Raw genomic sequence first — 27,904 nt, forward strand, 5'->3', positions numbered from 1 at the left:
GCATTGGTGACAAGCGCAATCTCCGCTACGCCACCCAGCCGCCTACCCACAGATTATTATTATTATTAGCAACCATCTGTGTGAAATTGTGCTTTTCTTTTGTTAATTATTGGGGGTTATTGTGCTGTCAAAGTGCAAGATCTGTTTTATCTTGGAAATGTAAAGAAAGATCTCTCTTTGACCCCCCCCCCCCCCCCCCCCTTCTTTTCCTCTCTCTCTCTCTCTCTAGTCTAATGGACAGAGAAGTTACTCTAATGGCAGAAATGGACAAAGTCAAAGCTGAGGCCAGTGAGTACAACGCTAACCCCCTCCAGACACTAACCCGCTCCAGACACTTGCCACCCAGGAATTTTATTTCCTTTCATTTTAAACCTTTATTTAAACTCGAAAGGCAACTCCGGTTTCCCTCGTTTAGTCGCATCGAGTGTAATGCATATAAAATCACAAGACGAGGCAAAATCAAGGATAACTAATCAATTAAAACATGTACAAATTGATTGACGAAGGTTGGAAATCAAGATTTTAAACTCAAGAATCTCAAGCTTTAACACATTGGTTGCCAACAACGAGATTTCTCGTTATTTAATCGTTATTTCTTTTATTAGCGATATCCATTCATTTTTCATCCGTCCAGCCTGACGTTATCATTGGGAATGGCTCTGAGCTCGAAAAGGGCAAATATCCTATCGTCTCCCGGATGGTAATGCACATCATTGGATTGAGTGAAAAAGTGCATTAGAGAAAAACTCCGGTCCAGGGTTTCCCCATCTCTGGCAAGCAGTGTCTGTTACCAGATTCACTGGCAAGGCTCGGAGCAGCTTTCGATTATGCGTTTCGGACTATAACGTTGGATCAATAAACGCAATCAATATTTGGAATGGCGATCAGGAATTGGATTCATCTTTTTGCAGAACATCTGATCTGAGGTAAGGAATCTATGTTACCAGTTTTGGGTTAATCAGAGTTGTTTTTCACAGGATTCACAACGTGTGTGTGTGGCGTTAGGCGCTGAGCGCGGCACGAATAAATTATTTTTCAGCCCGCTTTTGTATCGTGCATAAGAACACAAATACTCTCGATAATCTAGCGTTTATTGGAAAACTATTCATAAATCAGCCGGAAAATGACAACGTGTTTTGTGTATTCCAGTAAATGGCTATTTTCGCCGATTTCTCTGGAATGACTAGAAATCTCAAACTATACTCGTATTCAAAACGGTATAAAACGGAAATGTACTGATGAAAAAACAATCCGTTTCGTACATGTTGACTGCAAGCAAGTCATTGATAAGCGACGGGTGTATTAGACACATAGCCATAATTTAAGATATAGTTTAATCGCTCGCAAATGTGCTCGTCCTCCCATTGATTAACGTGCTGGCATCCAAGCGATGGGGACTGTTGGAGTTCATTCCATCAGCTAGAGGGGCATCGTGGCGAAATGCAGATTCACCCTGTCAGAGCAAACTCCAGTCGTGCGGCAGACACGATCCGTTTTCCTTCCGCTTCCTCCGACACATGTGTAGCCAATCAACCGCTTCTTTTCACCTGGCAGCGCGGACTCTCACTGGCTGCGTTTACATGGACAGTTTATTCCCCTTTTCATTCGGAATTAACGTTAAATCTTATTTAAAGTTATCATGTAAACATCTGAAAATACTTAATTCCGAATGAAAATGGCCATTCCGAAAAAGTGGCCGGTTTATTCCGTTTATCATTCCGAATTAAAGCTTTTTCTGTCCATGTAAACGCTTTTTCGGAATTAGTTCCCCCCGGTCTTTCTGCGCATGATCGCGCATAGGCTACAGTACACATAGATGATCGCGAACAGAGGCACATATTGTTCCATAGCATACGCCTTCAGTTGATCATGACAAATCCTCTCTTACCTTGACGATTAAAAAGCCTCCATAATTTAGTAAATAAAGCTGTAGCCAGCCAGCTAGTATTGATGCTATACAAAATGCTATCCACAAAATAGCTACTAAATACAATGGTATCCTGAGGTAACGTTAGATACAACGTTTGCTAGTCGAAATGACTGGACACACACAGGGACAAGTTAAACATCAATCAATTAATTTATTCCAACAGGTAGTTTGAGCTGCATGTGAGCCGCGGTCTTTCTCTCCTCTCCTTTGGAAACTAATATGATACGTTAGCTAGAAAAAGCACAGAACCGGCCGGCAAAAGTTAAGCTGCTAGCAACAGACACTATAATACTTCCGTCGGGGGATTTCAAAATAAAAGAGCGACGTCTAAAAGCACCGTAAATAGGTTTATTTTGTACATTATCTAACGTTAACACGAACCTAAACTAACTTTAGATTAGTTTAGCTTCGTGTAACGTTTGATATTGTAAAGAATAAACGTATTTACGGTGCTTTTAGACGTCGCTCTTTTATTTTGAAACCCCCCGCCCGGAACTAAAAATTATGCTTATTTGTCTGCTTGTTATCAATGGGTTGCTACATACGGAGTACAATGTTACATAGGCTGTGCGTCGATGTTGCAGAAGCATAAAGGCCTGCAACACCTTTGCTTTGTCGATGTTGTGGTGCAGTTGCTTTGAAGTTGCTGTAGCATTTAGAGGCCTTTAACGTTAGCAGAATAGACACACCGAGAGTCTGGTTAATGTTGTTTGGTACGCTAGCACAGTAGCTGAGAATACCGGTCGCAGCTGTTTGTTTACTTCTGGTAAACGTAATGACGTTAACATCCTGTTTACGTTTACCCAATCAGAAGCCTTCCCAGCCCCAAACCTTACGATGACTCGAAAACTCCCGATTAGACAGTGACTTTCATGTAAACACCTTGTCGGAATTAAGATTTGACATGTAAACTCGCATGATTTTTTTTTACATCCGAATGATTTGATTCCGAAGTTATAATTCGGAATTAAAAGTCACCATGTAACCGCAGCCACTGAGAGGGTGTAACGTGTGGAAGGATCACACTACCCCCCTTAGATCCTTTCCTCGCTGAGCAGGCGCCCCGACCGAACTGTAGGAGTCGCTGTTTACAACGACCAGGACCCACCCACCAGCTTTCCCACCCCTAACACTGCCAATTGTGTTAGTATGAACGACCAGCCAAGCTGGTAGCAATGCCGAGAGCTGGGCTCGAACCCAGCATCTCCTGCACTAGTGGCGAGTGCCTTGCCCACTTAGCCGCCCGGTTGCACTGGGAGCGCGCGTGCGCGCACTCCCGCGCATGCGCATAAATGTTCCCTCGCGTGCGCACAGACTAAAGACAATACCTAAGGAATGAATTGCCTCTAGGAATGGAATGTAACACATTCCATTCACAAGTTTTGTGTGAATGTATCTGAGAACGTATTTGAACACACCTGACGACCTGAGCTATTGTTATGCAAAGTAGCCAGGATGGTACTTGGCGAGTTGGCGCATCAGTCGAGTGCAGCGCATTCCTATGTTCACGCGTCGCGCGTGCTTCTGCTCACAGAGCCGGTTGCTCAGCGTACAACCCCGTCCCATGAGCAACGCACCCCCGGTTAACCCTTTCACTGCCACACTACCAAAGGGTTAACCCTTTCACAACCACTGACTCACATAGAGCAGCAGGAAGAAGAGCCTTCTTCAGGTATGTAGCCAACTCTCTGGGGGGGGGGGGGGGGGGGGGCTATCCTACCTAGAGCATACTGGTGTGTGTGTGAAACATGACTGAGCAGGACTGCATACTTCCACAAGTAGGCCATTCTCCCCTCACCCTGCCCCCCCCCCCCCCCCCCCCCCCCTGGAAGCGGTGAATAGTGTCAGGTGACGAGCGAGACTCAAGGCCGTCTTTGTGCGGGGGGCGGCTCCTGTAAGTCCTCTTCACATTACAAGGCCCAGCATTCCTCCACATCTTCTTAGTCGCCCCGGTTTGGAGAACGGAGAAGGTGTTTTCTGCCTTTTCCCCTCGTCTCACGACTCGACACACAAACAGAATCTTTTCCCCTCGTCTCGCGACTCGACACACAAACAGAATATTTTCCCCTCGTCTCACGACTCGACACACAAACAGAATATTTTCCCCTCGTCTCACGACTCGACACACAAACAGAATATTTTCCCCTCGTCTCACGACTCGACACACAAACAGAATCTTTTCCCCTCGTCTCGCGACTCGACACACAAACAGAATATTTTCCCCTCGTCTTGCGACTCGACACACAAACAGAATATTTTCCCCTCGTCTCACGACTCGACACACAAACAGAATCTTTTCCCCTCGTCTCGCGACTCGACACACAAACAGAATATTTTCCCCTCGTCTCACGACTCGACACACAAACAGAATCTTTTCCCCTCGTCTCGCGACTCGACACACAAACAGAATATTTTCCCCTCGTCTCACGACTCGACACACAAACAGAATCTTTTCCCCTCGTCTCACGACTCGACACACAAACAGAATCTTTTCCCCTCGTCTCACGACTCGACACACAAACAGAATATTTTCCCCTCGTCTCACGACTCGACACACAAACAGAATATTTTCCCCTCGTCTTGCGACTCGACACCAGTGATGCCGGTAACGCGTTACTAAGTAACGCGTTATTGTAATCTGATTACTTTCCCCCGAAAATAGTAATCTAACGCGTTAATCTTTAAAAGCCAGTAATCTGATTGCAGTTACTTGTCCAAGTGGCTGTGCATTACTATTTCGTTACTATCTCATCATAAATTCATAATGCAGGCGGAATGCAGTATTTTATTTCGTTTTCGACAGTCAAAAATACATTTTGAGCTGTTTTTCTTATTATTATTATGGAGTGACGTGGTGTGGCAGTGAAAGGGTTACACAAGAATGTGTCCCCGCGGCGTGACTGGACTCTCTGTCTGTGAGTGACTCTGCTTTGGCCCAATCACATTCTCCATCCACAGTCTGCGAATCAGAGGCAGAGTAGGGCGGGTCTTCACAGCACGTCATGTGACATATGCGCCAATCGTGTGACAGCAGGGCTCCGTTGTTATGTTCGTCTGAGAATTCATTTACAAAACGCTTGTCTAAACGAAGTGAAACCGCAAGAAGACTTTTGCGGTTTCTGTTCAGACTTCCACCCCAAAACGCTCGTTTAAACGTAGCCTCAGTCAAAATACTGTCTACCGCTAAAAACAGCACATCCAATTGCATTGAAAGCATCTGGAATCACAACACTAGCCGACGCTTCGACTATGAATTGAAAATGGGGGACCCTGATGTAAACAAGACAAACGTCTTTCTCTGGTCTGCATCCCCTTAACAATTGTGTGTATTGAGCCGTACTGTATATTGTACCCATTCTGCAATCTGTTAAATAAAGTTTTCATTCATTCATTCAGGTACAGGAGGACTTTCCCTATTGATTAATGTATATTTAATGGTGGCAGAGCAAAAGCTCTTATTTGCCAGATTTACAGTTAATTTACATGTTAAAGAGAGACTGATTGTATGTTTATAGAGAGACATTTATAAAAACAATTTAATAGTTACAGTTGATATAATTGAATAGTTCAGCCTGCATTTGTTAGATGTGAATAGATACACTGGTTTTGTACAACCACTGGCTGGCTGCTCTAATGCTGTGAGCATCATAGACTGTTGCTTTACCATACTTGATGGTACAGAAGCTGAAGCACTAGTTTAACAATTTACGTTATGTGCAGAGAAACAAGTTAAAAACAATTTATGCACTTTCAATAAAGCGTTTAAAAAAAACTGTTGGGAACGACGACGACTTCGTAACCTAGTTACTTTCAAAGTAACTAAGTTACTCTGATAATCAAGTAATCAGTAAAGTAACTTGGATTACTTTTTAAAGGAGTAATCAGTAATCAGTAATCGGATTACTTTTACAAGTAATCTGTGGCATCACTGCTCGACACACAAACTCCTCTGAAAGCTGGAAGTTTTGTTTCCGGCTGCTGCTCCTGTAAATACTGTGGTATTTCAAAGCCCCAGTCCAGAATTGTATTTACTTTTGACCATATAATTATTCGATATATATTTACATTCTTGAAGAGTTTGATTTGTAGTTGAGGAAAATAAATATTTCTTATCCTGGAGATATCAGGCAAATTTCTTTTTTTAAGTGGATCAGGTATCTACATAAATCTATATTAGGCAATAGTTTCTTTGACACATTAAAGGGGCACTTTAACCTCTTAACACGCAACCAGGGGTGCGTTGCTCATGGGACGGGGCTGCACGCCGAGCAACCGGCTCTGTGAGCAGAAGCACGTTGTGAACACAGGAATGCGCTGCACTCGACTGATGCGCCAACTCGCCAAGTACCCACCTGGCTACTTTGCATAACATAGCGCAGGTCGTCAGGTGTTCTCAGATACATTCACACAACTTGTGAATGAAATGTGTTACATTCCATTCCTAGAGGCAATTAGGCATTGTCTTTAGTCTGTGAGCACGCGAGGGAACATTTATGCGCATACGCGGGAGCGCGTGCATGCGCCCAGGAGCGCACGTGCATGTGGCGTCATTAAAACACAGTGCAACCAGCTTTGAAATCACCAACGCACCCCTGCACGCAACGGCCCGTATACGATTTGCCCACCGGCGCGACACGCCACTTTGGCGACCTCTAGCGGCTCGGGTGTGCATATATTTTTATACTATATATATCGAATTAAAGCCATATTTGTTGCCTGTCGATTGCCGTTTCAGGCGACAAAATCCGTTCAGCGGCTCTTGAGTTACATGCCGATCAGTGAGGTTTGCGCCAAAGTACACGGCAGACCTATGTTACTCTAGTCTATTTCATTAGCACTAAAAGTGAATTTTCTTTATTGTATCAGAAACTTCAGAATGTTATCTTTCAAGAGACCAGGCTCATGCATATGCTATAAGTATAAAGTATAGTATTGTGGTTTGCAAAAAAAGTATGCAGTCCTCAAGTTCAAGTAAAAAAAAAATGGCCCGCTTGTTAAGAGGTTAAACAACAATGCTGTTTTTATTTTGCACATAATCTCACACACTCCAAAACTAAACAGTTTTGCACACATTAATTTAGTTTGACAGTTATTGAGAGTAAATTGAATATGGCCACTAGTGATGTCATCAGGGAACTGAATCCTTGTATTGTGTTAATTACAGCTCAATGAAATGATCAGGCAGTAGTAATAAGACACGGTGTTGCTATTTTTTCATCTACATCATTTCATGGAACTGTAACACACGGATTCAATGCCCCAGATGACATCACTGATGGCCATATTCAAATCAATTTACTCAATAACTGTCAAAACTAAATTAATGTGTGCAAAAACTGTGTAGAGGTTTCGGATGTATGTGAGCTTATGTGCAAAAAAATAATCTGCATTTTTTTTGGTGACATGCATCTTTTGAATTGCATTAGATGGTGAATATCATCTTTTTATTATTATTATACTTTTAGCAGCAGTGAGGTTGGGAAGGTTTGACTAAGGTCAGGGATTAACTTGAAACGGACATGGGATTGAAAATCCAAAACAAGTTTTATTGGTGTGGCCTACCAGCATGTTATCTCACTGTAGCGCTGAGCTGAACGACCGCACAGACGGACGCAGGAGGGAATTCAGATATTTAGGTCATGGAAACGCTCCAGGCAGACTTCTGTCGACGGGCTTTTCTTTTTGTTAACCGTGAACAGGGTTTGCACAAGGTCTTTGGAAGTGCTTAAAGTGCTTGATTTAAAAAAAAATAATAATAATTATAATGATAATCTTTTTAACAATGTGCTTAAAAAGTCCTTGACATTCAAATCAACCATTCGTATTTAACGTTTTGTTCATCCATGATAAAAATGTTTGAATCAAGAAATTCTATTAAAGTAACCAATTGTCGGAAATTGGTTTTAAGCCATAAATATTGGATCATTATTTTTTTCTATAAACAGCATTTAAAAGTGAATTGTATCCTTTTAAATGCCCTTTTTAAAATGAAAAATGGTGCTTGGGAAAGTCCTTGAATTTCATTTTGCAATGTCTGTGGGAACCCTGTAACAGTGAAGTCGACTCAAAAATCAAAGCTCAGATTGTGCAACCTGTGTGTTTCAGTGGCCATCTTGGACGGCCGTCAGAAGAGGGCGGAGGAGCTGCGACGGCAAACCGACAAGTCGGTGTCGATGTCCGAGGAGCAGCTGACCGAACTGCGCGCCGACATCAAGGTACGTTCACCACACCGGCCGACATAAAGGTTCACCACCGACATACCATTGTCCATCGTGATTAACTACGTTACAAACATGGAGCAAATCGAAGGACTGGCTGAAGAAGTCTTGAAAATATAGCCATTTGTAGAACACAACGCAGCACAGCCACCTAGTGGTTCGGCGGTGTACTGCAACCCATGCATTGAACTGACATGGAATTATGTCGGTCTAGCTCCCACGCACTAAATATCGGTGTAAATCATAGACATTTAAAACGTGGGCGTCTGGGTAGTGTAGAGGTCTAAGCACTCTACTACCACTGCAGAGACCCGGGTTCAATTCCCAGCAGCGGTACCTCTGGCTTGGTCAGTCGTTCCTACGAATATGATTGGCGGTGTCCATTGGAATTTAAAATAATAAAAATGTGAACAGCCAAACAAATCTGATCTGAGAAATAAATCAGAATTGAGCAGTAAGGCTTGCAGTGTGAACGCAGCCGTGGACAGGCTCATCCCGCTACCCAACTTGAATCACCGGTTTGGTCTTAATGTATCCCATTCATAAAGAGTGGTGTCTGAATACAGAATATGACCCAGTGAGGAGCATCAGGTTAACCGTCTGTAGTGTGGTAGTGAAAGGGTTAACCCTTTGTCGTGTGGCAGTGAAAGGGTTAACCATTTGGTAGTGAAAGGGTTAAGATACCTGGGCGTGGCAGTGTGTTGTCCTCAAACTCTACTTTTCCCAGCATGTGCCCTCATTTGCCGTTAATGATGATGGATAAATATGATTCATTGTTCATTCGATTGATATACATGCATATCCTTTTTTCAGCACTTTGTGAGTGAACGTAAATATGACGAAGACCTTGGAAAAGCTGTGAAGTTCACATTCGAGCTCGAACCACTGAAGATGAGCATCACGTCATTTGGATCAGGTCCAGAGCTCTACCTCTCTCCATGTTGTCTGTCGTAGTGGTGATTGGGGGTCGACCGATGTGTTCTGGGTTGGTCTTTAGGGCTGATACAATTATTAGTAAATCACGGCGGCCAATAGCTGATATTTGGGGCTGATCAATTGCAGTAAATGTGAAAATACATGTCACGCAAACACAGATAAGAAAATATATTCCTTCATTGATCCCCTTCTGGGAAATTCGGGTGTCATAGCATCATGGGGGGGAGGGGAGGTACATGTACTGTATGGCAGGATAATGGTAGAAAGACATAAATATAGGCAATAAGATTTTGATCTGAATATAAAAATATGAGGAAAAAGAAACTGTAAACAAAGGTGCAGATGAGTCTGTATGCCCTATTGGTTATATTAAACGTTACAATAAATATAGGCAATAAAGAATTTGAATCTGAATGTATACTATGAGTACGTTTAAAAGTAAATGGTATACACAAGGTACCCTAACTGGCAGGATGTACAGTACGTTGTAGTCTGTGCACTACACTAGTAAAAAGCTGCCTTTTTAAATCAAACGTATGACTTTTGGACATTACATTTCAAAAGTCCATGGAGTTCCCAGCAGGCACTAGACTTTGAACAAACTGAACAGCACAGCATTTTTAAATGGACATGTAAGAAATGTGAATGATAATAAAAAGAAGTACATGGAGTGTAATATCGGTACATTAACTGACTTATAGCCTTCTTGAACTTTAATCACAACTTTCTCTTGTTTATGCGATCATTCTATTTTTAAAAGCTTGCCCCTGGCCTAAATAAATATGGTGGTATGCATTTATCCAGCCTAAATATTATTAACCTGCACTACGTTTTCCTCTCAAAATATTACTAAACCTTACAGCACTATTTAGTCCCTTTCCTGGTAAGCTAGCGCAAAGTTTGTTTGAGGGAACAGTTGTGATTGGAGGCTCAAGAAAAGAGGGCAGAGCTTGAGATGGGACATTTAAGCCCAGTAGAGCCTGTGAAAGATGTCAGCGGGCCAATAATCAAATATTAAGGGTATAAAAGTTTCATATCTGGCTTGACGCTGCATTCTTCAACTTTCTTCTACCACTTATTATTAAAGATTCATATCTGGATTGACGTTACATTATTATTAGGGATGTCCGATATTATCGGCCTACCGATATTATCGGCCGATATCGGCATTTAAATGTGATATCGGAAAATATTGGTATCGGTTTTCAATTTTTTTTTTTTTTTTTTATACATTTCTATAGAAATGATGTCCGATATTATCGGCCTACCGATATTATCGGCCGATATCGGCATTAAAATGTATCGGTATCGGAAATTAAGAGTTGGACAATATCGGTATATCGGTATCGGTAAAAAAGCCAATATCGAGCATCCCTAATTATTATTCAAATTGCCCTTTTTATTAATTATTGTCCTTTTTTAGTGATTTGCCTCGTTGTGTCTCTTCCAGTCTACCACCCTCAGACGGGCTACTCCAACCGCTCCCGCTGCAGCTCCATCTCCTCCTCCGTCGCCAGCCCCGGGCTGCTGGAGACCCCGCCCGCCTCACACGTCTCCAGCCACGAGGGCCGCCCTCCGCCCACCAAACAGGTCCGCTTGAAAAGCAGGGGTTTCCTTCCAAAATGAGAGAGATCTGCCAAAGCATTCTTTAAAAAAAGAAAAAAAAATACCTGGTGACGTGAAATTAAAGCACGATTGTGGAATGCCGTCGACATTATTTGTTATATGAAGCCCTTTACTCAGTTACTCACGAATGAATATTCTTGGGGGGGGGGTTTGTAAATATTGATTGATGAGCAATTTTGCATGTTTTCTCTTTCTAAAACTGTTTTTGGATTTAAATCTTTTATATATTTTTTTTTATCCACTTTTTCTCATTTTTCAATTTTTCTCCCATCCCAATTTCGTATCGCCAATTCTCCCCTTCAATTCTCCCCTCCCCTGTCTTGAACGTATCTAGACTATGCCTCCCACTGGTCGGCTGTAGTGAGGATAGAAGCCTTGCATCACGTGTCCCCTCCGGTACACGAGGCGGCAGCCTGTCGCATCTTTTCACCAGACAGTGCAGACTCTCAGTGGCGAGGAGTAACGCGTGGGAGGCTCACACTGCCCCCGATACTTCCTGTCTCTGCTGTACAGGCGTCACCCAACCGACCTGTAGGAGTCGCTGTCCACAACGTCCAATCCCCACCCATCGTCCACCCGCTACCTCTACCAATTGAGATAGTATGACGACTGGCCCAAGCCGCAGGCAACGCTGACTCGGGGAGTCGAGACCGGAGTCTCTTGCATTGGTGACGAGCGCAATCTCCGCTACGCCACCCAGCCGCCCTCAATCTTTTATATTTCTTAAATATTTTATAACAATTATAAATATGTATGTTTTGCCAAGCATTCAAACTATAAAGCAGTGTGACTGTTAACACATTGGGTGCCACGCCCCTTTGACCAGATAACCCCTTGAGTGTACGAAACGGATTGTTTTTTCATTGGTACATTTCCGTTTTATACTGTTTTGAATAAGAGTATAGTTTCAGAGAGTTCTAGTAATTTCAGAGAAATTCCGCGATAATAGCCCTTTAGTGGAATACACAAAACATGTTGTCATTTTTCGGCTGATTTATTAATAGTTTTCAAATAAACGCTAGATTATCGATAGTGTAACTGAGGGGTTACAAAACCCTGACTGTATTAAAGATTGTGATAGATTAAACCACTACTACATATTATTATTATTACTTGCCAGACAGTACAGTTAATATGGCAGACACTCAAATAGACGGCACGGTGACAAAGAGATATCATTTACAGTATTTTATTATTCTGCAGAGATACAACTGATAATTACTGGGTCGCTCTTTTATGGCGAATGATATTAGAAAGTCAGGAGTAGCAAAGTCAGTGGGAATGAATAATTCCTAGGCCAAGTATACTAGACCGGACGCCGCATGGCGTGAGATGGCAATATAGTGGGGCAAAACGAGGGTATAGCTGGAGACTGGTGATGTCCTCCCACAGAGTTGTAAGCTCCAGAGGAATGAAGAATAGACTGATACTCAGGCTGGTCACTTGAAGAAAAGGGGTTCTCATACGGATCCGGTCTTTATAATCCAAGTGCTCGTTAGCAGGGTAATGGCTGTAACCCAAAGCCCGATAGCAATGATGATAGCCAGCCAGCTTCGTCCCCGAAGCTAGCCCGATACAAATCTTCAGGGTAGTTAAATCCAAACGACAATGGTATTAACGATGCTCTTCTCCACGGTACTACGTTTCCACAAGTCACTATAATCCACCAATAATGGTTCTACGATATCGCCGCGGTAGGTTCCAATGCTCGCATGTCTAATAGTTCTGCTGCTAGGTTCACCTCGTGTTCTGGCACTAATTACTTTAAGTCCACACACACTTGCTAAGGTTCACGCTAGTTACTAAACGAACGAACTGCTTGTTAATGCTGCACACCGAACGAACTGCTGTAATACGATTCACACTAAATGACGAGCTCTTTACTTCACGTTAGGTTAGGTCGAACTTGACTCTGCGACTAGACGAACTGGGTTAACGTTACTGCGTTAACTGTAATGACGAACTGCACAATACGTTAGGTTCAACTACTGCTGTTGCATTACTTCGGTCGAACTGCTACTGTTTGCGCCTTCCACAATATATATACTTAGAGTGCTTTCTAGGGCGCAACCGAATCTCTTGACCGGAATCAATGCGCTGTCCAAGGGCATGTCTCAACTTGCCCAGACTCGTCTTTGAACTTGTCTGAGGGGCGCGACCGTTGGCGCTGTCAGTGTCAAGGGCGTTATCCAATGAGGAAAGCGAATAATGCTATGATTCAAACGGAGGCTTAAAGGGATATAGCTTATATATATATATAATATACAAGTTATATAAAACGATAAAACGTATATTCTCAGTGTTAATCTGGCCCTTCACAACAGATAGTATATGTGTACTTATGAAAAATAGAAAAATATAGAATAATAGAAAAATCTATTATCCATGACATCAGATGGTCAGCGCTAACGTCATACACGCACACACACACACACAGACGCGTTGTGATCGCTATGGAAAAACATCTGATTAACCTGTTCCACCCGTGGAATATTTTCTGAAAATCCGCCTAAAATATATACCTAGGTAAATGGAATATTGCTCCACTTCTACAAGGTCCATTTGCATGTTCTTGGTATCTAGGGACATCTATGGACCTCAGGGAATGTATTCAGTGTCAGAAATATTGTGTCTATTACTAGGCTTGCTTAAATTGTGATGAAACAAAGGAGAATAGGAATTATGATTTTTCTTTGCATCTTTGACAGTGAATAACACCATGCTAATAATTACCAAACATTAAAAACTGCCACTGATCTCGTTCAGTACCTTCTTGAGATCATGTGTACAAAAAAACCGAAGGAAACTAATAAAGGGAAGATGATTAAACGGAAGGTTCTGTAGATACAGTACTGAATTCTCCCATCCGGACCAATGCAATTTGAAATATTATTATAGAATATAGAATAGGAGGCTTATAAATTACCTTATTATAGCCAATTCGCACATTTATATATACCGGTATATACATATATTATCTTTCAAATAGGGCTGGGCGATTCTTGCTAAAATGTGAATCACGATTTTTCTCTAAGAATTGAGATCACGATTCTCTCACGATTCTTATTGTTTCAATAAAATCATTTATAAAGTAAAAAAAAGAAGGAAAAAAATCGTCATAACTTAGAAATGAGATTGCATAGGTCTATGAATCGAGATCGCGATTTATTTTCGATTAATTGCCCAGCCCTACTTTCAAATGCCAGAGTTCAATTTGGATTTAGTATCACCAGGCGTGCATAAGAACAGATAATGAAATCTACTGTATTTTTTATTTTCACCACAGTGCAACCATTTTGAAACAAATTTCAGATCTAATTGTTGCTACATGCAACATGCTACAGTTGGTGGAAGAGGTTAACCCAATACTGGTAAAATAGAGTCCTTACCTCACATCAGATGTTCTGCAAAAAGATAAATCCAATTCCTGATCGCCATTCCAAATATTGATCGTGTTTATTGATCCAACGTTATAGTCCGAAACACATAATCGACGCTGCTCTAAGGGTCCTCAGTCAATCTGGTAACAGGATACTGCATGCCAGAGATGGGAAAACCCTGGACCCGACTTTCTTTCTGATGCACATGGCCACCCAATCCAATCCAATGATGTGCATTACCATCCGGGAGACGATAGGCGGCGGTATTTGCCCTTTTCGAGCTCAGACCCATTCACAATGATAACGTCAGGCTGGGTGGATGAAAAATGTATGGATATCGCTAATAAAAGAAATAACGATTAAACAACGAGAACTCGTCATTGGCACTCAACGCATGGCGAGTTAGGACGACTAATCTCGTCATTGGCACTCAAAGTGTTAAAGATGCTGTAAGTGGTATTTTGTTAAAATAAGTGTTGAATAGCTCTACATTCTGACAAACATCACTGATATAGAGTGTCAGTAACATGGGTCTTTCGGTCCCTCTGCTCTGCAGTAAACGGAACATTTCTTTTCTGGTATCCCGTTCCCACATTATCCAATCAGAAAAGGGAACCCTAGATATTTATTTCAAGAAATCTTGCCAAACCAAATTAGCTGATTTATTTTATTGTTTCTAGCACATCATTTTTACTTTAAACTAGGTTTTCTTTCTTGTTTTTGTCAGACAATTTTTTCCATGTGGAGTCTTCTCTCCTGATTGGATAAAGTGGGAATTCAGAGTGGAGGGACTGGGAGACCCATGTTACTAACACTATATTAATGATGGCTGTCAGAATGTAGAGCTATTATTTTAACTTGTCAAAACGGGTCTTGTTAAAAGACAAGTTCAGTATTTGTAGAAGCATATCCTATTGATCACTAAAACCTCTGGATGGCATACAATGACATTATGGGAATCTAAATGACCATATCTTGCAGTTTGAGACATGTCAATATGGCTTCCTGATGGCATTAAGTTAGCAATACTAGTGAATGTCAATGAGAAACCAAACTTTAAAACATAGTAGAATTCTCCTAAAGTTCTCATCCTTTCACATGCTATTCCTTAGTTATGGAACTTCAACTAAGTAGCCTTTATTTTGATATGAAAATAGGAGTCACCGTGATAATAATAATACATCTATTTTATATAGCGCTTTTCCAGGTGCTCAAAGACGCTTCAATGACGTGATCAATGCAAATGTCTAAAATCTGCCTTTTTTTAAAATGAACCTTTAAAAATCTCTTGGACATATTTACGGAACCATTGGTTGCACATTTCACTGGACACTAAGGACCAACATTATTCCACTGACAACATATTTGTGTAACATGTAGACTACTTATTCTCACCAAAAATACAGCACAGATTTTTAAGAAATATAGAAATGTATATATCTATATTTTTTTTTTGTATTGAATCTGATTTGCGTTACTGATTGACTTTGTTTCAATCCTCAGATTTTCCAAGGCAACAGGCGCACTTTCCAAGGACCGGGTTATCACTCAAGTGGCCAGCGGTACAACGGCGGTGCCTACCACAACCCCAACCGCTCCAATTACCGTTACCAGGGTAACCGGGGTCCGGGGGGCGACGGCCAAGGTCCTACTGGTGCTCCCCCCACGTCTTCACAGCAGTCCAACAACTCGAGAGGCCCCCCTCCTCCCCCCTCCTCCTCTTCCTCCTCCTCCTCCTCTTCCTATATTCGCCAAGACCGCCCCTCTCAGAACGGGCTACCCCAAAGGCCACCGCGGACACAATGCCCTTGACATTGGAATTCCCCCGCTTTGTCGAACCCGTCTACTAACCCTCATACTCCCCTTCCCTATACCCGACCCCTTCCCTATACCTGACCCCCTTCCCTATACCTGACCCCCTTCCCTATACCCGACCCCTTCCCTATACCTGACCCCCTTCCCTATACCCGACCCCTTCCCTATACCTGACCCCCTTCCCTATACCTGACCCCCTTCCCTATACCCGACCCCCTTCCCTATACCTGACCCCCTTCCCTATACGTGACCCCCTTCCCTATACCCGACCCCCTTCCCTATACCCGACCCCCTTTCCTATACCCGACCCCCTTCGCTATACCCGACCCCCTTCGCTATACCCGACCCCCTTCCCTATACCCGACCCCCTTCCCTATACCCCGGACCCCTTCCCACCTTACTAACTCCTTTCAATGAAGAATAGAATACAAGTTTACATATTTTTGTCAATGGACCCATCTCGAACCCCACCCTCTCCTCTCCATCCTCCAATCGCCAACCGTCTCTTCCCTGGGACAAACTTTGTCCGGGGAAAGGCAGCGGCTGTGGTTGGAGGATCAAGAAGAGGGGGCGCAGTTTGAGATCGGTCCATTGAGCTGTAGTGCCACCTTTTTACATGGATCCATTCATCCTCCAAACTTGAACAAGCTCTCACGACTGTACTTCCCTCTTCCTTTGGCATTAGCTATTTAGACCAATTTACTCCCATTCCATACACGTGTAGCAGCTTCTGTCCATGGCCCTCTTGGGAGATCTGGTTGCCATGCTATTATCAGTCCTCTTAAGTAATTATCTTACTATTATCAGTCATCTTGGCTGCGTCAGAGAAACTGGTTAATGATTCCAGTACATTTTTGTCCAGAGACTTGACATGATTACTTGCTGAAGTGGAATATTTAGTACTTCTTGTTTCCCCTCATGGTTTATCTTGGCTCTTATTCACACTTCAGATCCTTTCTCTTTGTCCTTTGTCGAGATTCATTCCAGTTAATATTTTTTTCTTTTTTTAAGAAAGTACAGACGTTTACTGGTAGTTGTAGCATAACGGGGGGATTTGGCGTTAACAGAGCAGACACACAATCGAAACACTACAGACTATCTTTCATCAAAAAAAAAAACTAAAACTAAAAACAAACATATCAAATTGTAATTCTGAGCTTTCTCTCTCATGGCTGCTACGACATTGAGTGCTTATTATGGCCCTAGGAATGAAACGTATTTTTGAGAATCCGCAGGTCATTCTCTCAAACCTTGCCTAAATGCAGTGAGGAATTGCCCTCTCGCAGGTCAAGGGAATTGTGCGCAGTTGAGGCCTGTCCTATTTTTTATTTTATTTTTTTGTATAGTCGATGGAGGACTAATTACCTTTTTGTTGAATATTATATTGTTAAATGACGTCACCCGTCGAGACTCATCTTAAGGGAAGACATTGTCCACATTGTAGTCTCGTCCGTTTTGCCTTGGGGACGTCTTGGGACGGACGCGCTCTCGCCGCCATCGCGGTCCTTTCTCTCTGCGTTTTGAAGTTGGTGTTTTTCATACACACACAAGCAGCATATAATCGACATGCTTGCCTTTTCAGTCACAAAGCAACTTCACGTTTGCCTTTCTACAAACATGGACGTCGCTGCGACTTAACAGTTTTTATAGACCCAGCGGTACTCTTGAGACGTGACTGTACACATTAAGTACACGCGGTTGTAAAGTCGTAGGATTTTTTTAATATATATACATGTTCACGCTTCACTTTGTCATGATGATAACCTGTAAAAGTAAGAACCTGATAAAAATTCATGAACGCTTTGTCGAGCTTGCAGATTTAGCTTTTATTTCTTTTGGTAGTGTTAACAAATTGGCCGGTGAATACCTCATTGCTGATCCTTTTTACACGGCCTGCGTACCGTTTCCTCTCGTCTACGGACGGGGACCCCTGACGTACGCCTCGTCTTCGTAGAGCGAGTGTGTTGAGCTGCAGGAAATCAATCGTGACATAATTACAGTCTCTCTTTCCGCTTCTGTCTTTATGTGAATATAAGGAGGACTATCGAAAAGAGAGGGAAAATAATAAAACTTGGTCTTACTTTAATGTTTTCTCACGAGTCGATTGCAGTAAAGCCACGTTGAGAGACACGAGAGACCTGAATGTTTGTCGTTTCATTGGAATGATTTTTTCCCCCTCCTCCCCGAGGCAAGCGTCCTCATTCTAGCTGTTGATATTTATAGGAAAATCGTAGTGGTTCAGGTTTCTTGATTCATGAGTTTAATGTCTTTGCTAAATAGTGGCATAGGTCTGAAACTTCGGTCTATCGGCCCCCAGTGCTTGAAAGGACAAATAATTGGTTGTAATGTAACACAAAAATCTTATGTGTTTGTTCTCTTTTGTTGACTGAACTTTTTTGGGGGAAATTCGGCACCTTGTTCATATTTTCTCCCTGGTTATTGCAGGAAGGCCTGTTTCCCTGGTTATTGCAGGAAGGCCTGTTTCCCTGGTTATTGCAGGAAGGCCTGTTTCCCTGGTTATTGCAGGAAGGCCTGTTTCCCTGGTTATTGCAGGAAGGCCTGTTTCCCTGGTTATTGCAGGAAGGCCTGTTTCCCTGGTTATTGCAGGAAGGCCTGTTTCCCTGGTTATTGCAGGAAGGCCTGTTTCCCTGGTTATTGCAGGAAGGCCCGTTTCCCATTTTTACAGTCGACCTATAATTTATTGCTGGACGTGCAAGCAATTCAGAATGTTTTCCGTTCCAATATATGGCTAGTATTCGAGGTGCTGGACTTGGTTTGGTGGACTCGAAGCAAGTAGCATTTTCTTGGGAGTTCTATTTTCTTTCTCTCTCCGTCTCTCTTCAACCAAACTGTTAACTTTTTCTGTTTTACATTCCAAACTATAGAAATATTAGGTCATCGCCAAAGAAATAATTTCGTCCCGTTTTAAAGTCTCTGCGTCTTTTCTCTGCCTGTAGAAGAAGTTATCTCTCGTGGTTGTTTTCCAAAAGGGGATGGTCTAGAATCGTCTAGAATAAGTCGTCTTTTGTCGTCGTCCCCCCCCCCCCCCCCCCACACACACACTATTACTTTATCGTTTTCTTCTCAGAATCTTTACTGTATATACGTATATGTAGCTATATAATTTTGTCATGCTCCCACGTGGGGCATCTGGTATGTGATATTCATGTTCTAGGCATATGGTTTTCATCTCTGGAGGTTTAAAGAAATCTAGTTAATTCATTCTTCCTAAGACCTTATGTCCTTGTTATTTTCAACAACGTCTGAGACAACTGTAAAACTTAAAGTGCCTTTCTCTTGACTCCCTCCAACCACCCAGTATGGACCAAAGACGTCGTCCCCTGCACCTCTGTCCCGTACCCCCCCCCCCCTTCCTCCCACTCACTGAATGGCACACTTTTCATTTACTATGAATAAAACAGTTTGCAATACTTTCAGTGTCTTGTGTTTGTCTTTTTTTTTTTATAATAATAATTAATAATCATTTCTTGGATGTATATAGCACCTTTCAGGAGACCCAAGGCGCTAGGGGGGCAGCTACGGGAAGGAGATCAGAGGAATAAGGTAACAACTAAGTAGAAAATAAAAAGGGGGGGGGGGCAAGGGAGCGAAGGGCTTTGTAGGTGATTAGGAGGATCTTAAAATTGGTGCAGGACTTGACTGGAAGCCAGTTGAGGGGGGGGGGCGGGGGGTTATGCCAGGACTTGGTGCGGGTGAGAACCCTAGCGGAGTTCTGTATAGTATAAGTGTCTCTGCTACAGAGTCGGGGGGAGGGTCTGTAAATGTTCCTGAGATGGAAAAAAGCTGATTTTGTTATTGATTTGATTTTTCTTCTTTTTAAATTTTAATGTGGCCAATGTCAGATTCCAGTGTGAACTGGTCACGCTTCTGAACTGACCCGCATGCGCAAATGAACAATAACAAAGATGGACGTAAACATGGAGGACACCGTTTATGGTTTAATTTACAAGTTCATGTGCAGTGGAGGCCAGCTCATTTGTGAGCATGATAATGGGGGTGAGGATTGATTGATAGAACATTTTATCAACAGATTGCAGAATGGGTACAATACAGTACGGCTCAATACACACAATTGGGGATGCAGACCAGAGAAAGACTTTCGTCTTGTTTACATCAGGGTCCCCCATTTTCAATTCATCATAACATATGACATACAGATAGACAGTAGGCTACTGCTACATCTATACATTTGACATACCAGATTTACAAATACAGTACTGTTTGTGATACAGGAGGTGAAAGATTTCTTCTTTCAATGTGTTTTCAAACCGGTTTGTTTGATAAATTTTTTGTGTAATCTTTTCTGAAGTGTAATAATGTGATTATGTGAATGTAGTGTGTCAATCTAGAGTGACGTAAAAGTCGTATCAATTCGCACTCTGACTTGTATCAGATTTAATTAGGACCATATGAACGTGGCCCATATCAGAGTTGAAAAATATCAGATTCAATGTAATTTGTGCTGTTACTGGCCTCACCGCGCAGATCTGAGTCGCATATGAGCAAAGACAACTCTGATTCTCTGCCTGTAGTGTCAACATAAGGACTACAAAACTGCTCAAATGATTAAAACGTACTCTTACGCAGAATTTCAAATGTACACAATACCAAGTACGGCCAGCAGAGGGTACTATTGTGTTTTGGAAAAACCTGTCCAAAGGTTTTCAACCCATGAGGTGCCTTTTTAATTTAGGTTACTCATTTGGTTATGTGGTTTGTGTTTTCGCAGTTGTATACGTTTAATATAATAAACACAAACTGTCTTACAACGAGACCCGACTACAACAACCTTAAATGATAGGTTATACGGATGGCATTGGCCTACTATCTGGGGAGATATATTCAGGACATGCTTACAAAGAAGTAATTTATTAGAGGACATGAAAGCAGGCTTTCACTGACATAATAATAATAAACTTTATTTGTATCGCACTTTCCAAAACGTAGGTACAAAGTGCTTCCCAATTCAACAGATGGAAAGCAAAGTCCAAGGAAATCATGTTTATAGAATATTGCACAGCCGTTTAAAGTTTGTGAATATGAATACATTTGAATATGAATATGACGTCTGTAACCAGCAAAAGAGCCCCGGTTAGTATTTCACATAGTTTACAATTTCTGTTTTGGTCTGACATGTTGACTGGAGTGTAGTAACTTATACAGCTTTATTTTTTTGCTTTTGGATGATAGTTTCGTCTTGCTTTGTTCTCCTTCCCGAGATCTTCTCCTTCATAAGATCTAATACAATATTGAATTTACCAGTAGTTACTAGTAGAATTATTTGCTAATGAATTTGTAGATCATTGTTATGTGTATTGTATCCCTGTTAGTTACCCTGTGAGGTTGTTAGTCTGTTCCCTGTATCTTGTGTTCATGTAATCTTGATCTGTGTTGTCCCGTGTTTTGTATTGTGTTCCCTGTCTTGGCTTCCTGTAGTTCTTTGTTTGTTTCCCTCCCAGGTGGTGTATCCATTTGTAATCAGCCCAGCTGTCTCTTGTTCTCGTCATCCCCTTGTGAATGTTTTGTTTCAATTCTATGATGAATTGAAAATGGGGGACCCTGATGTAAACATAATGTAACCCCGGCTTCCCCTTGATGTACTGGGGTTGTAACCCCTCCCCCTTGATGTACTGGGGTTGTAACCCCTCCCCCTTGACGTACTGGGGTTGTAACCCCTCCCCCTTGACGTACTGGGGTTGTAACCCCTCCCCCTTGACGTACTGGGGTTGTAACCCCTCCCCCTTGACGTACTGGGGTTGTAAAAAAATTAAATATACTCTACGCTCTCGTCGATATCATTTTAAAAAGGACCTCTATCCACATGACACACGCTGACATATAGCTTCATCATATGTTACTGTGCTCTTTCCGTTATGTCAATCTGTGTTCCAAAAGTAATTTTCTCTCAAATATAATCTGACATTCATCTGTATTTTGATGAAAGAAAGTAATCAATTCCCTATGATATGAAACAAAAAGGTGAATGTGTCTCTTTGGACTTTAGTCAACTTTATTTACATGCCTGCCCCCCCCCCAAAAAACGAAATACACTGTAGAAAAAAGTACAATACATTTAAAAAATACAAATTAATTTATATTTGCCAATTTGGCAACATATTTCAATACATAATCAACAAATTAAACAAGCACAAATGTTTTTCTTTGAGAAATATTCCAGTCCTTGGACTGATGATTGGCCTCTTTGTTTGAAATGTTCTGCACAGCCACTGACTGCTCGTCTGCAAGGTGGCTCCTTTACACTGATCCGTTTGGCCTCTGGGTGGCGCTCACATCCCCATCACAGAGGAAAAGACTGCACTGCCTGTGGGTGTGGGGGGGGGGAGAAAGAAGAACACATTCCATCAACCTGGGAGGACAGACGTGTGCTGCTACCGCCCTGCGTCTGTCTCAACCGCGTGATTTTTTTCCCGTAGCCCGTTTCCGACGACGCTCTCTGATTGGCTAGGCCGCGTACAGCGAAGAAGAAAAGACCCTCTGATTGGTTTAGCTCCGAAGGGTCTCTTCCGCCATGTACATATATTCTCTGCTTCGAAGTGGTTAGCTTAGGCATTCTTTCGAAGTGGTTATGCTTAGGCATTCTTTCAAAGTGGTTATGCTTAGAGTTAGGGTTAGCCAATCGGAGAGCATCTTTTTCTTCTTCGCTGCAATCAAAGAGCGTCTTCGCTCACAGAGGCTACGTTAAAAACTCACGTTAAAATCAACCGCCAGTGATTAATTTAGATGTATTATCATCATACAGCACAGTATCATCATACAGCACAAGTACAGTACAATGAAAATAAGTTTGACATCCAACCAGAGTGCAAATGTAACAGTAAAGTGCAACAGTAATATACAATTTTTATTTTATTTCTTTCATGTTTTACATAGTTTTTTTGCATTTTGTTTTGTAAGGTTTTAAATTAGTACACTCGGGGGGGGGGGGGGGGCGTGGCTAGGCGAGCAATGGAGTAGTACGCTTTTATGTTCTCGCTCCCGTCGAGTCTCTACTTTTTGTTGTTTTATCTTAATTTAATAAGCTTACGGATTTACATAACAGTGAATCTTACTCGGGGTACATTTGTTCAAACCGTTGGTCATTTTTTACACGGACAGATGGCATCAAACCTTCGCAAATACGGATATGTCCCGACTACAAGTAGGCCTGAGAAAGCCTCGGGTTCCGCCTCTGGGCCACCAGCGACCACACCGCCAAAGATGGCCGGCGTTGATACCACAGCCTTAAAGACGGAGATTCTCCTCGCGCTGAAATCCGAAATCGCAGAGATAATACAATCGGAATTAAAAGGTGCACTTTCCAAAGAGTTCGACCTTATCAGAAATTATTTGAAAGCGATAAAGGAGGAAATGCGAAGCTGTGTAGCGACACTGCGTGTGGACATGAACAAAATGGAGGTTGCGGTTAAGGACGTGGAGGGTGGTCTCTCGAGGTGGTCGGACGAGGTGGCAATGCTACAAGTCGCAGTCAAAGACCTAAAGACGGAGATGACTGGTCTCAGGGGAAAGTGTGACGACATGGAAGGAAGGATGAGGAGGTGTAACGTGAGGATACTTTGAGTAGCTGAGACGGACGGCTCAAGCTCCACTGCATCGGTCTCAAAACTACTGAGAGACGTGCTGCAAATGGACGATGAAGTGCTGGTGGACCGCTCGCATAGAGCACTGGGGCCGAAGAGACCAGACGGGAAGCCGCGGAGGCTCCATTACAGGTCAACGGAAAGTCTATTGCAATCTTCCCCGACTATGCCACGGGCGTCGCGAAGGCCAGGGCTGCGTTTTATTCTATATCACCCAATCAGGCACCCTTTTTTGTGTTTAACGGGGCATGTTGGTTGCCCTTGCTCGGGAGTAAGATGTTTTGCCTTATTTCAGGGCCTGCTTGATGTGAGGTTGTTAATGTTAATGTATTATTGTTATGCTTACCGTTCACCGCTGCCACCTATATTACCCTACCTGGTTGGGTGTATCCCACTGGACAGCTGAAGACCTTATATAATACCAAGATCTGAGTCTTTTTTTTTACTCTTATTTTTCTTTTCTCTTATTTTTCTTTCTCTTTATTATTTTCTTTTACCTAAGGGGCTCGACGGGGGCCTGAGCGGCTGGCTCCATAGGTAGAACACCTCCAACATAAGCACATTATGTGTGGATTAGTTTCTGAAGGGTATTTTGGGCACCTTGTTTTTTATAGGTGTCAGGGGGGGGGGGGGGGGACCGGACTTGTACATTCAACATGCTTAACTGATCAGACGTCTGTTTTGCTTTTCACCTGCAGTTGTGCTGAGCTCTCTATAGGTTCCAGATGCATGGCCTCTCTCATCTACTATGATCGACACGGGTGATACCATGGGGCTGGAAGGGTGCTCTGTCAATTTCGTGAGTTGGAATGTTAAATCACTCAACCACCCAGTAAAGCGTAAGAAGGTACTTACACATTTAAAACAACTCAATGCAGACATAGCGTTTTTACAGGAGACGCATTTAAAAACTGCGGACCATGCTCGACTGGGGGGAGGATGGGTGGGACAGATGTATCACTCCAACTTCCACACAAAGGCCAGAGGAGCAGCCATTTTGATAGATAAAAACACGCCATTTACTATGTCAAGTGTAGAGGCCGACCCTGCAGGGCGCTATATTATAGTGGTGGGGAAACTGCATTAATTTCCGGTCATTTTGGCTAATATCTACGCACCAAACTGGGACAACCCTACGTTCTTCACCAGCCTTTTTTCCCGCCTACCGGATATGACCTTGCACCATCTCATCCTTGGCGGCGACATGAATTGTGCACTCTCCCCGGTGCTGGACCGTAGCTCGCCCAGGAAGGCCCCCCAGTCTAGCTCGTCCCGTGAAATCCGGCGCCTTCTTAAATCATATGGGGTGGCTGACTTGTGGCGGTTTCGTAATCCTACATCCAGAGGATAGTCCTTTTTTCCCCCGGTCCATAATACCTTCTCGCGCATAGACAGCTTTGTCCTGGATAAGAGACTCCTTCCCCTCGTAACCAAATGCGAATACGGAGCGATAGTTATCTCGGACCATGGTCCCTTAGTTATGAAAATGAGTATCCCGAATACACGGCTCGGCCACCGCCAGTGGAGACTCAACCCGTTGCTTCTGTCGGAGGAAGCCTTCACAAGCTTCATCACCTCGTAAATTACATTATTTCTCGACATTAATAAGACTCCGGGAATGTCTTCTTTAACCATTTGGGAATCACTGAAGGCGTACTTAAGGGGACAGGTATTTCATATTGCGCCAACCAAAAGAAGATAAACACGGCATGCCTTAAGCAACGGACGGACGAGATTTTGGAGCTAGATAGACTACATTGCCACTCGCCATCAACCGACACGTTGAAAAAACGTATATCGCTGCTGAGTTTGACCTCCTGTCAACGCGACAGGCTGAGTACCTCATTACTAAAACGCGACAGGGGTACTATGAACATGGGGAGAAGGCCGGACGGATACTTGCCCATCAGCTGCGACAAAGAACTGCCAACCAGTCCATCCCCACTATCAACGACGAGCGGGGCTCAAAAGCCACGGACAACCTTCAAATTAATAAAAGCTTTAAAACTTTCTACCAATCGTTATACACCTCGGACTCGCAAGTGGGGCCCTCCACGCTAGACGATTTCTATAGGACCCTCCGCGTCCCGACAGTCGACCCAGAGAGGCCCGCAGATCTGGAGGAGGAACTTACGGTTGCGGAGATTACGTCAGCGATTCGATCTATGCAGAGTGGCAAGTCCCCGGGGCCAGACGGTTACCCTACAGACTTCTACAAAAAATTCTCAACCCAGCTGTCCCCACTGCTGCTAGCCGTATTTGACTAATCATTCTCGACAAATTCTCTTCCTCCGACCATGCGCCAAGCGGTTATCTCCTTAATCGTTAAGAAAGACAAGAACCCCCTGGAATGCGGCTCGTTCCGTCCAATTTCCCTCCTTAACGCCGATGTCAAGGTTCTCGCTAAGGTTCTGGCCCGTCGTCTGGAGGGGGTTCTCCCCTCGATTATCTCGCCGGACCAAACAGGCTTCATCAAGAATCGGTACTCTTTAATATCAGACGCCTCCTAAATATCCTGTATAGCCCCTCTCCACCCGGAACACCTGAGGTGGTCCTCTCCCTTGATGCGGAAAAAGCGTTTGATCGGGTGGAGTGGGACTATCTTTTCCACGCTCTGGAGAGGTTTGGGTTTGGCCCTAAGCTCATAGCTTGGATTAAAATTCTATATACGTCTCCGATGGCTGCCGTTCGCACCAACAACAATCTATCCACCTACTTTGAACTCCATAGGGGTATGAGACAGGGATGTCCTTTATCTCCGCTCCTTTTCGCGATCGCAATGGAGCCCCTTGCGCTGGCTCTGAGGCAGAATACCGATATCAAAGGGATCATGCGCGCGGGCTCGGAGCATAAAGTCTCGCTCTACGCGGACGACATGTTGCTGTACATATCACAACCCCAAACGAGTCTTCCTCGGTTGATGACCCTACTTGCGGACTTTGGAAAAAAATCCGGATACAAAAATCAACATTCAAAAAAGCGAACTGATGCCCGTTGGCACCTCGGATACCCCTGAGCACATTCCCGTTTAAAATTAGCCCTACAAAGTTCAAGTACCTCGGGATATGGATCACGCATGAACATAAGGACCTATATATGGCTAACTATCAACCCTTACTGTCCAAACAAACAACCAGATATCTTCCTTTATCTGGAACAAAAAACCGCCCCGGATCAAAAGATCTATGCTGCAGAGACCCCGTGTAATGGGTGGGATGGCGCTTCCAAACTTAATTTACTACTACTGGGCAGCAAACATAAGATCGTTATTATACTGGGTAAGGGGGGAGGACACAGCCCCGTGGTGGACAGTACTGGACAGTACTGGAGAGTGCGTCGGTTAAATCCACCTCCCTATCTGCCTTGTTATGTGCTAAGCTCCCGTTCACACAGCCCATATCTAGCTTTACCTCGAATCCAGTTGTCATCCACTCGATAAAAGTGTGCAACCAATTTAGAAGAACCTTCTCCCTCAGGGAACTATCACTGGCTGCTCCGATCACAAGGAATCACATGTTTGTCCCATCAACGATAGATAAGGCCTTTGACAGTTGGGTTGGGAGTGGAGTGATTACGCTGTCTGACCTCTATATAGACGGCAAGTTTGCCTCCTTTGATCAGCTAGTACAGAAATACAAGATCCCTAGGTCACACTTCTATAGATACTTGCAACTCCGGAGCTTCGTAAATTCGAACTCTGACTGCTACCCAGTGTGCCCTCCGGCCTCCCTTTAGACTCAATCTTGAACTGTAAACTGATCCAGAAACAGGCTATAAGCAGAATTTATGAACTACTTAATAGAAGCAACTCGACACCTTTAGACCTTCTCAGGGGCAGATGGGAGACTGACTTAGGTGAACCAATCACAGAGGTCACATGGGACAAGATAATACAGGGGATTTTCTCCTCTTCCATTTGCCTTAAACATGCGGTTATCCAATTTAAAATTGTACACCGACTGCATTGGTCTAAAGACAGGCTCTCTAAGATATATCCCGACATAGACCCTCTATGCGACCGCTGTAGACAGGCTCCAGCCACTCTGCTCCACATGTTCTGGACGTGCCCAAAGTTGCACACCTACTGGTAGACCATCTTTGACACCTTCTCTAAGATATTTGGAAAGGAAGTGGAGCCATCACCATATATTGCATTGTTCGGAGTGGCCCCAGCGGACATCCACTTTAGATGTTGGGAATCTAGAATGTTGGCCTTCTGCTCACTTTTGGCCAGAAGGCTGATACTATTCAAATGGAAGGACCCGGGACCACCTGTCTTCGGCCACTGGATGAGAGAGGTCATGTATCATATTAAATTGGAGAAGATCAGGTATACTATCAGAGGCTGTACCGAAAAATTCCACAATATTTGGGATCCTT

The 27,904-nt window shown here is 43.2% G+C and overlaps 2 protein-coding genes across 7 annotated transcripts in view; one reads left to right on the forward strand and one right to left on the reverse strand.

Moving 5' to 3' along the window:
• spats2 (spermatogenesis associated serine rich 2) overlaps window positions 1-19,326 on the forward strand; it is a 49,702-nt gene extending 30,376 nt beyond the window's left edge. For all 3 annotated transcript variants that reach the window (XM_084333782.1, XM_084333784.1, XM_084333783.1), the window contains exons 9-13: window positions 230-288; window positions 8,036-8,145; window positions 8,962-9,064; window positions 10,535-10,674; window positions 15,594-19,326. In XM_084333782.1, coding sequence (XP_084189908.1) covers window positions 230-288; window positions 8,036-8,145; window positions 8,962-9,064; window positions 10,535-10,674; window positions 15,594-15,902 — 721 coding nt within the window. In that variant the 3' untranslated portion in view covers window positions 15,903-19,326. The remainder of the gene's footprint in view (window positions 1-229; window positions 289-8,035; window positions 8,146-8,961; window positions 9,065-10,534; window positions 10,675-15,593) is intronic.
• A 2,619-nt stretch (window positions 19,327-21,945) lies between these two features.
• Window positions 21,946-27,904, reverse strand: part of pan2 (poly(A) specific ribonuclease subunit PAN2) — a 64,878-nt gene continuing 58,919 nt past the window's right edge. For 3 of the 4 annotated variants that reach the window (XM_084332846.1, XM_084332844.1, XM_084332845.1), the window contains exon 26: window positions 21,946-22,248. In XM_084332846.1, the coding sequence (XP_084188972.1) occupies window positions 22,214-22,248 (35 nt within the window). In that variant the 3' untranslated portion in view covers window positions 21,946-22,213. The remainder of the gene's footprint in view (window positions 22,249-27,904) is intronic. The other variant, XM_084332847.1, reaches the window with a different exon arrangement.

Source organism: Notolepis coatsorum, assembly GCF_963971535.1.
Source record: "Notolepis coatsorum genome assembly, chromosome: 17".
Taxonomy (NCBI): Eukaryota; Metazoa; Chordata; class Actinopteri; order Aulopiformes; family Paralepididae; genus Notolepis; species Notolepis coatsorum.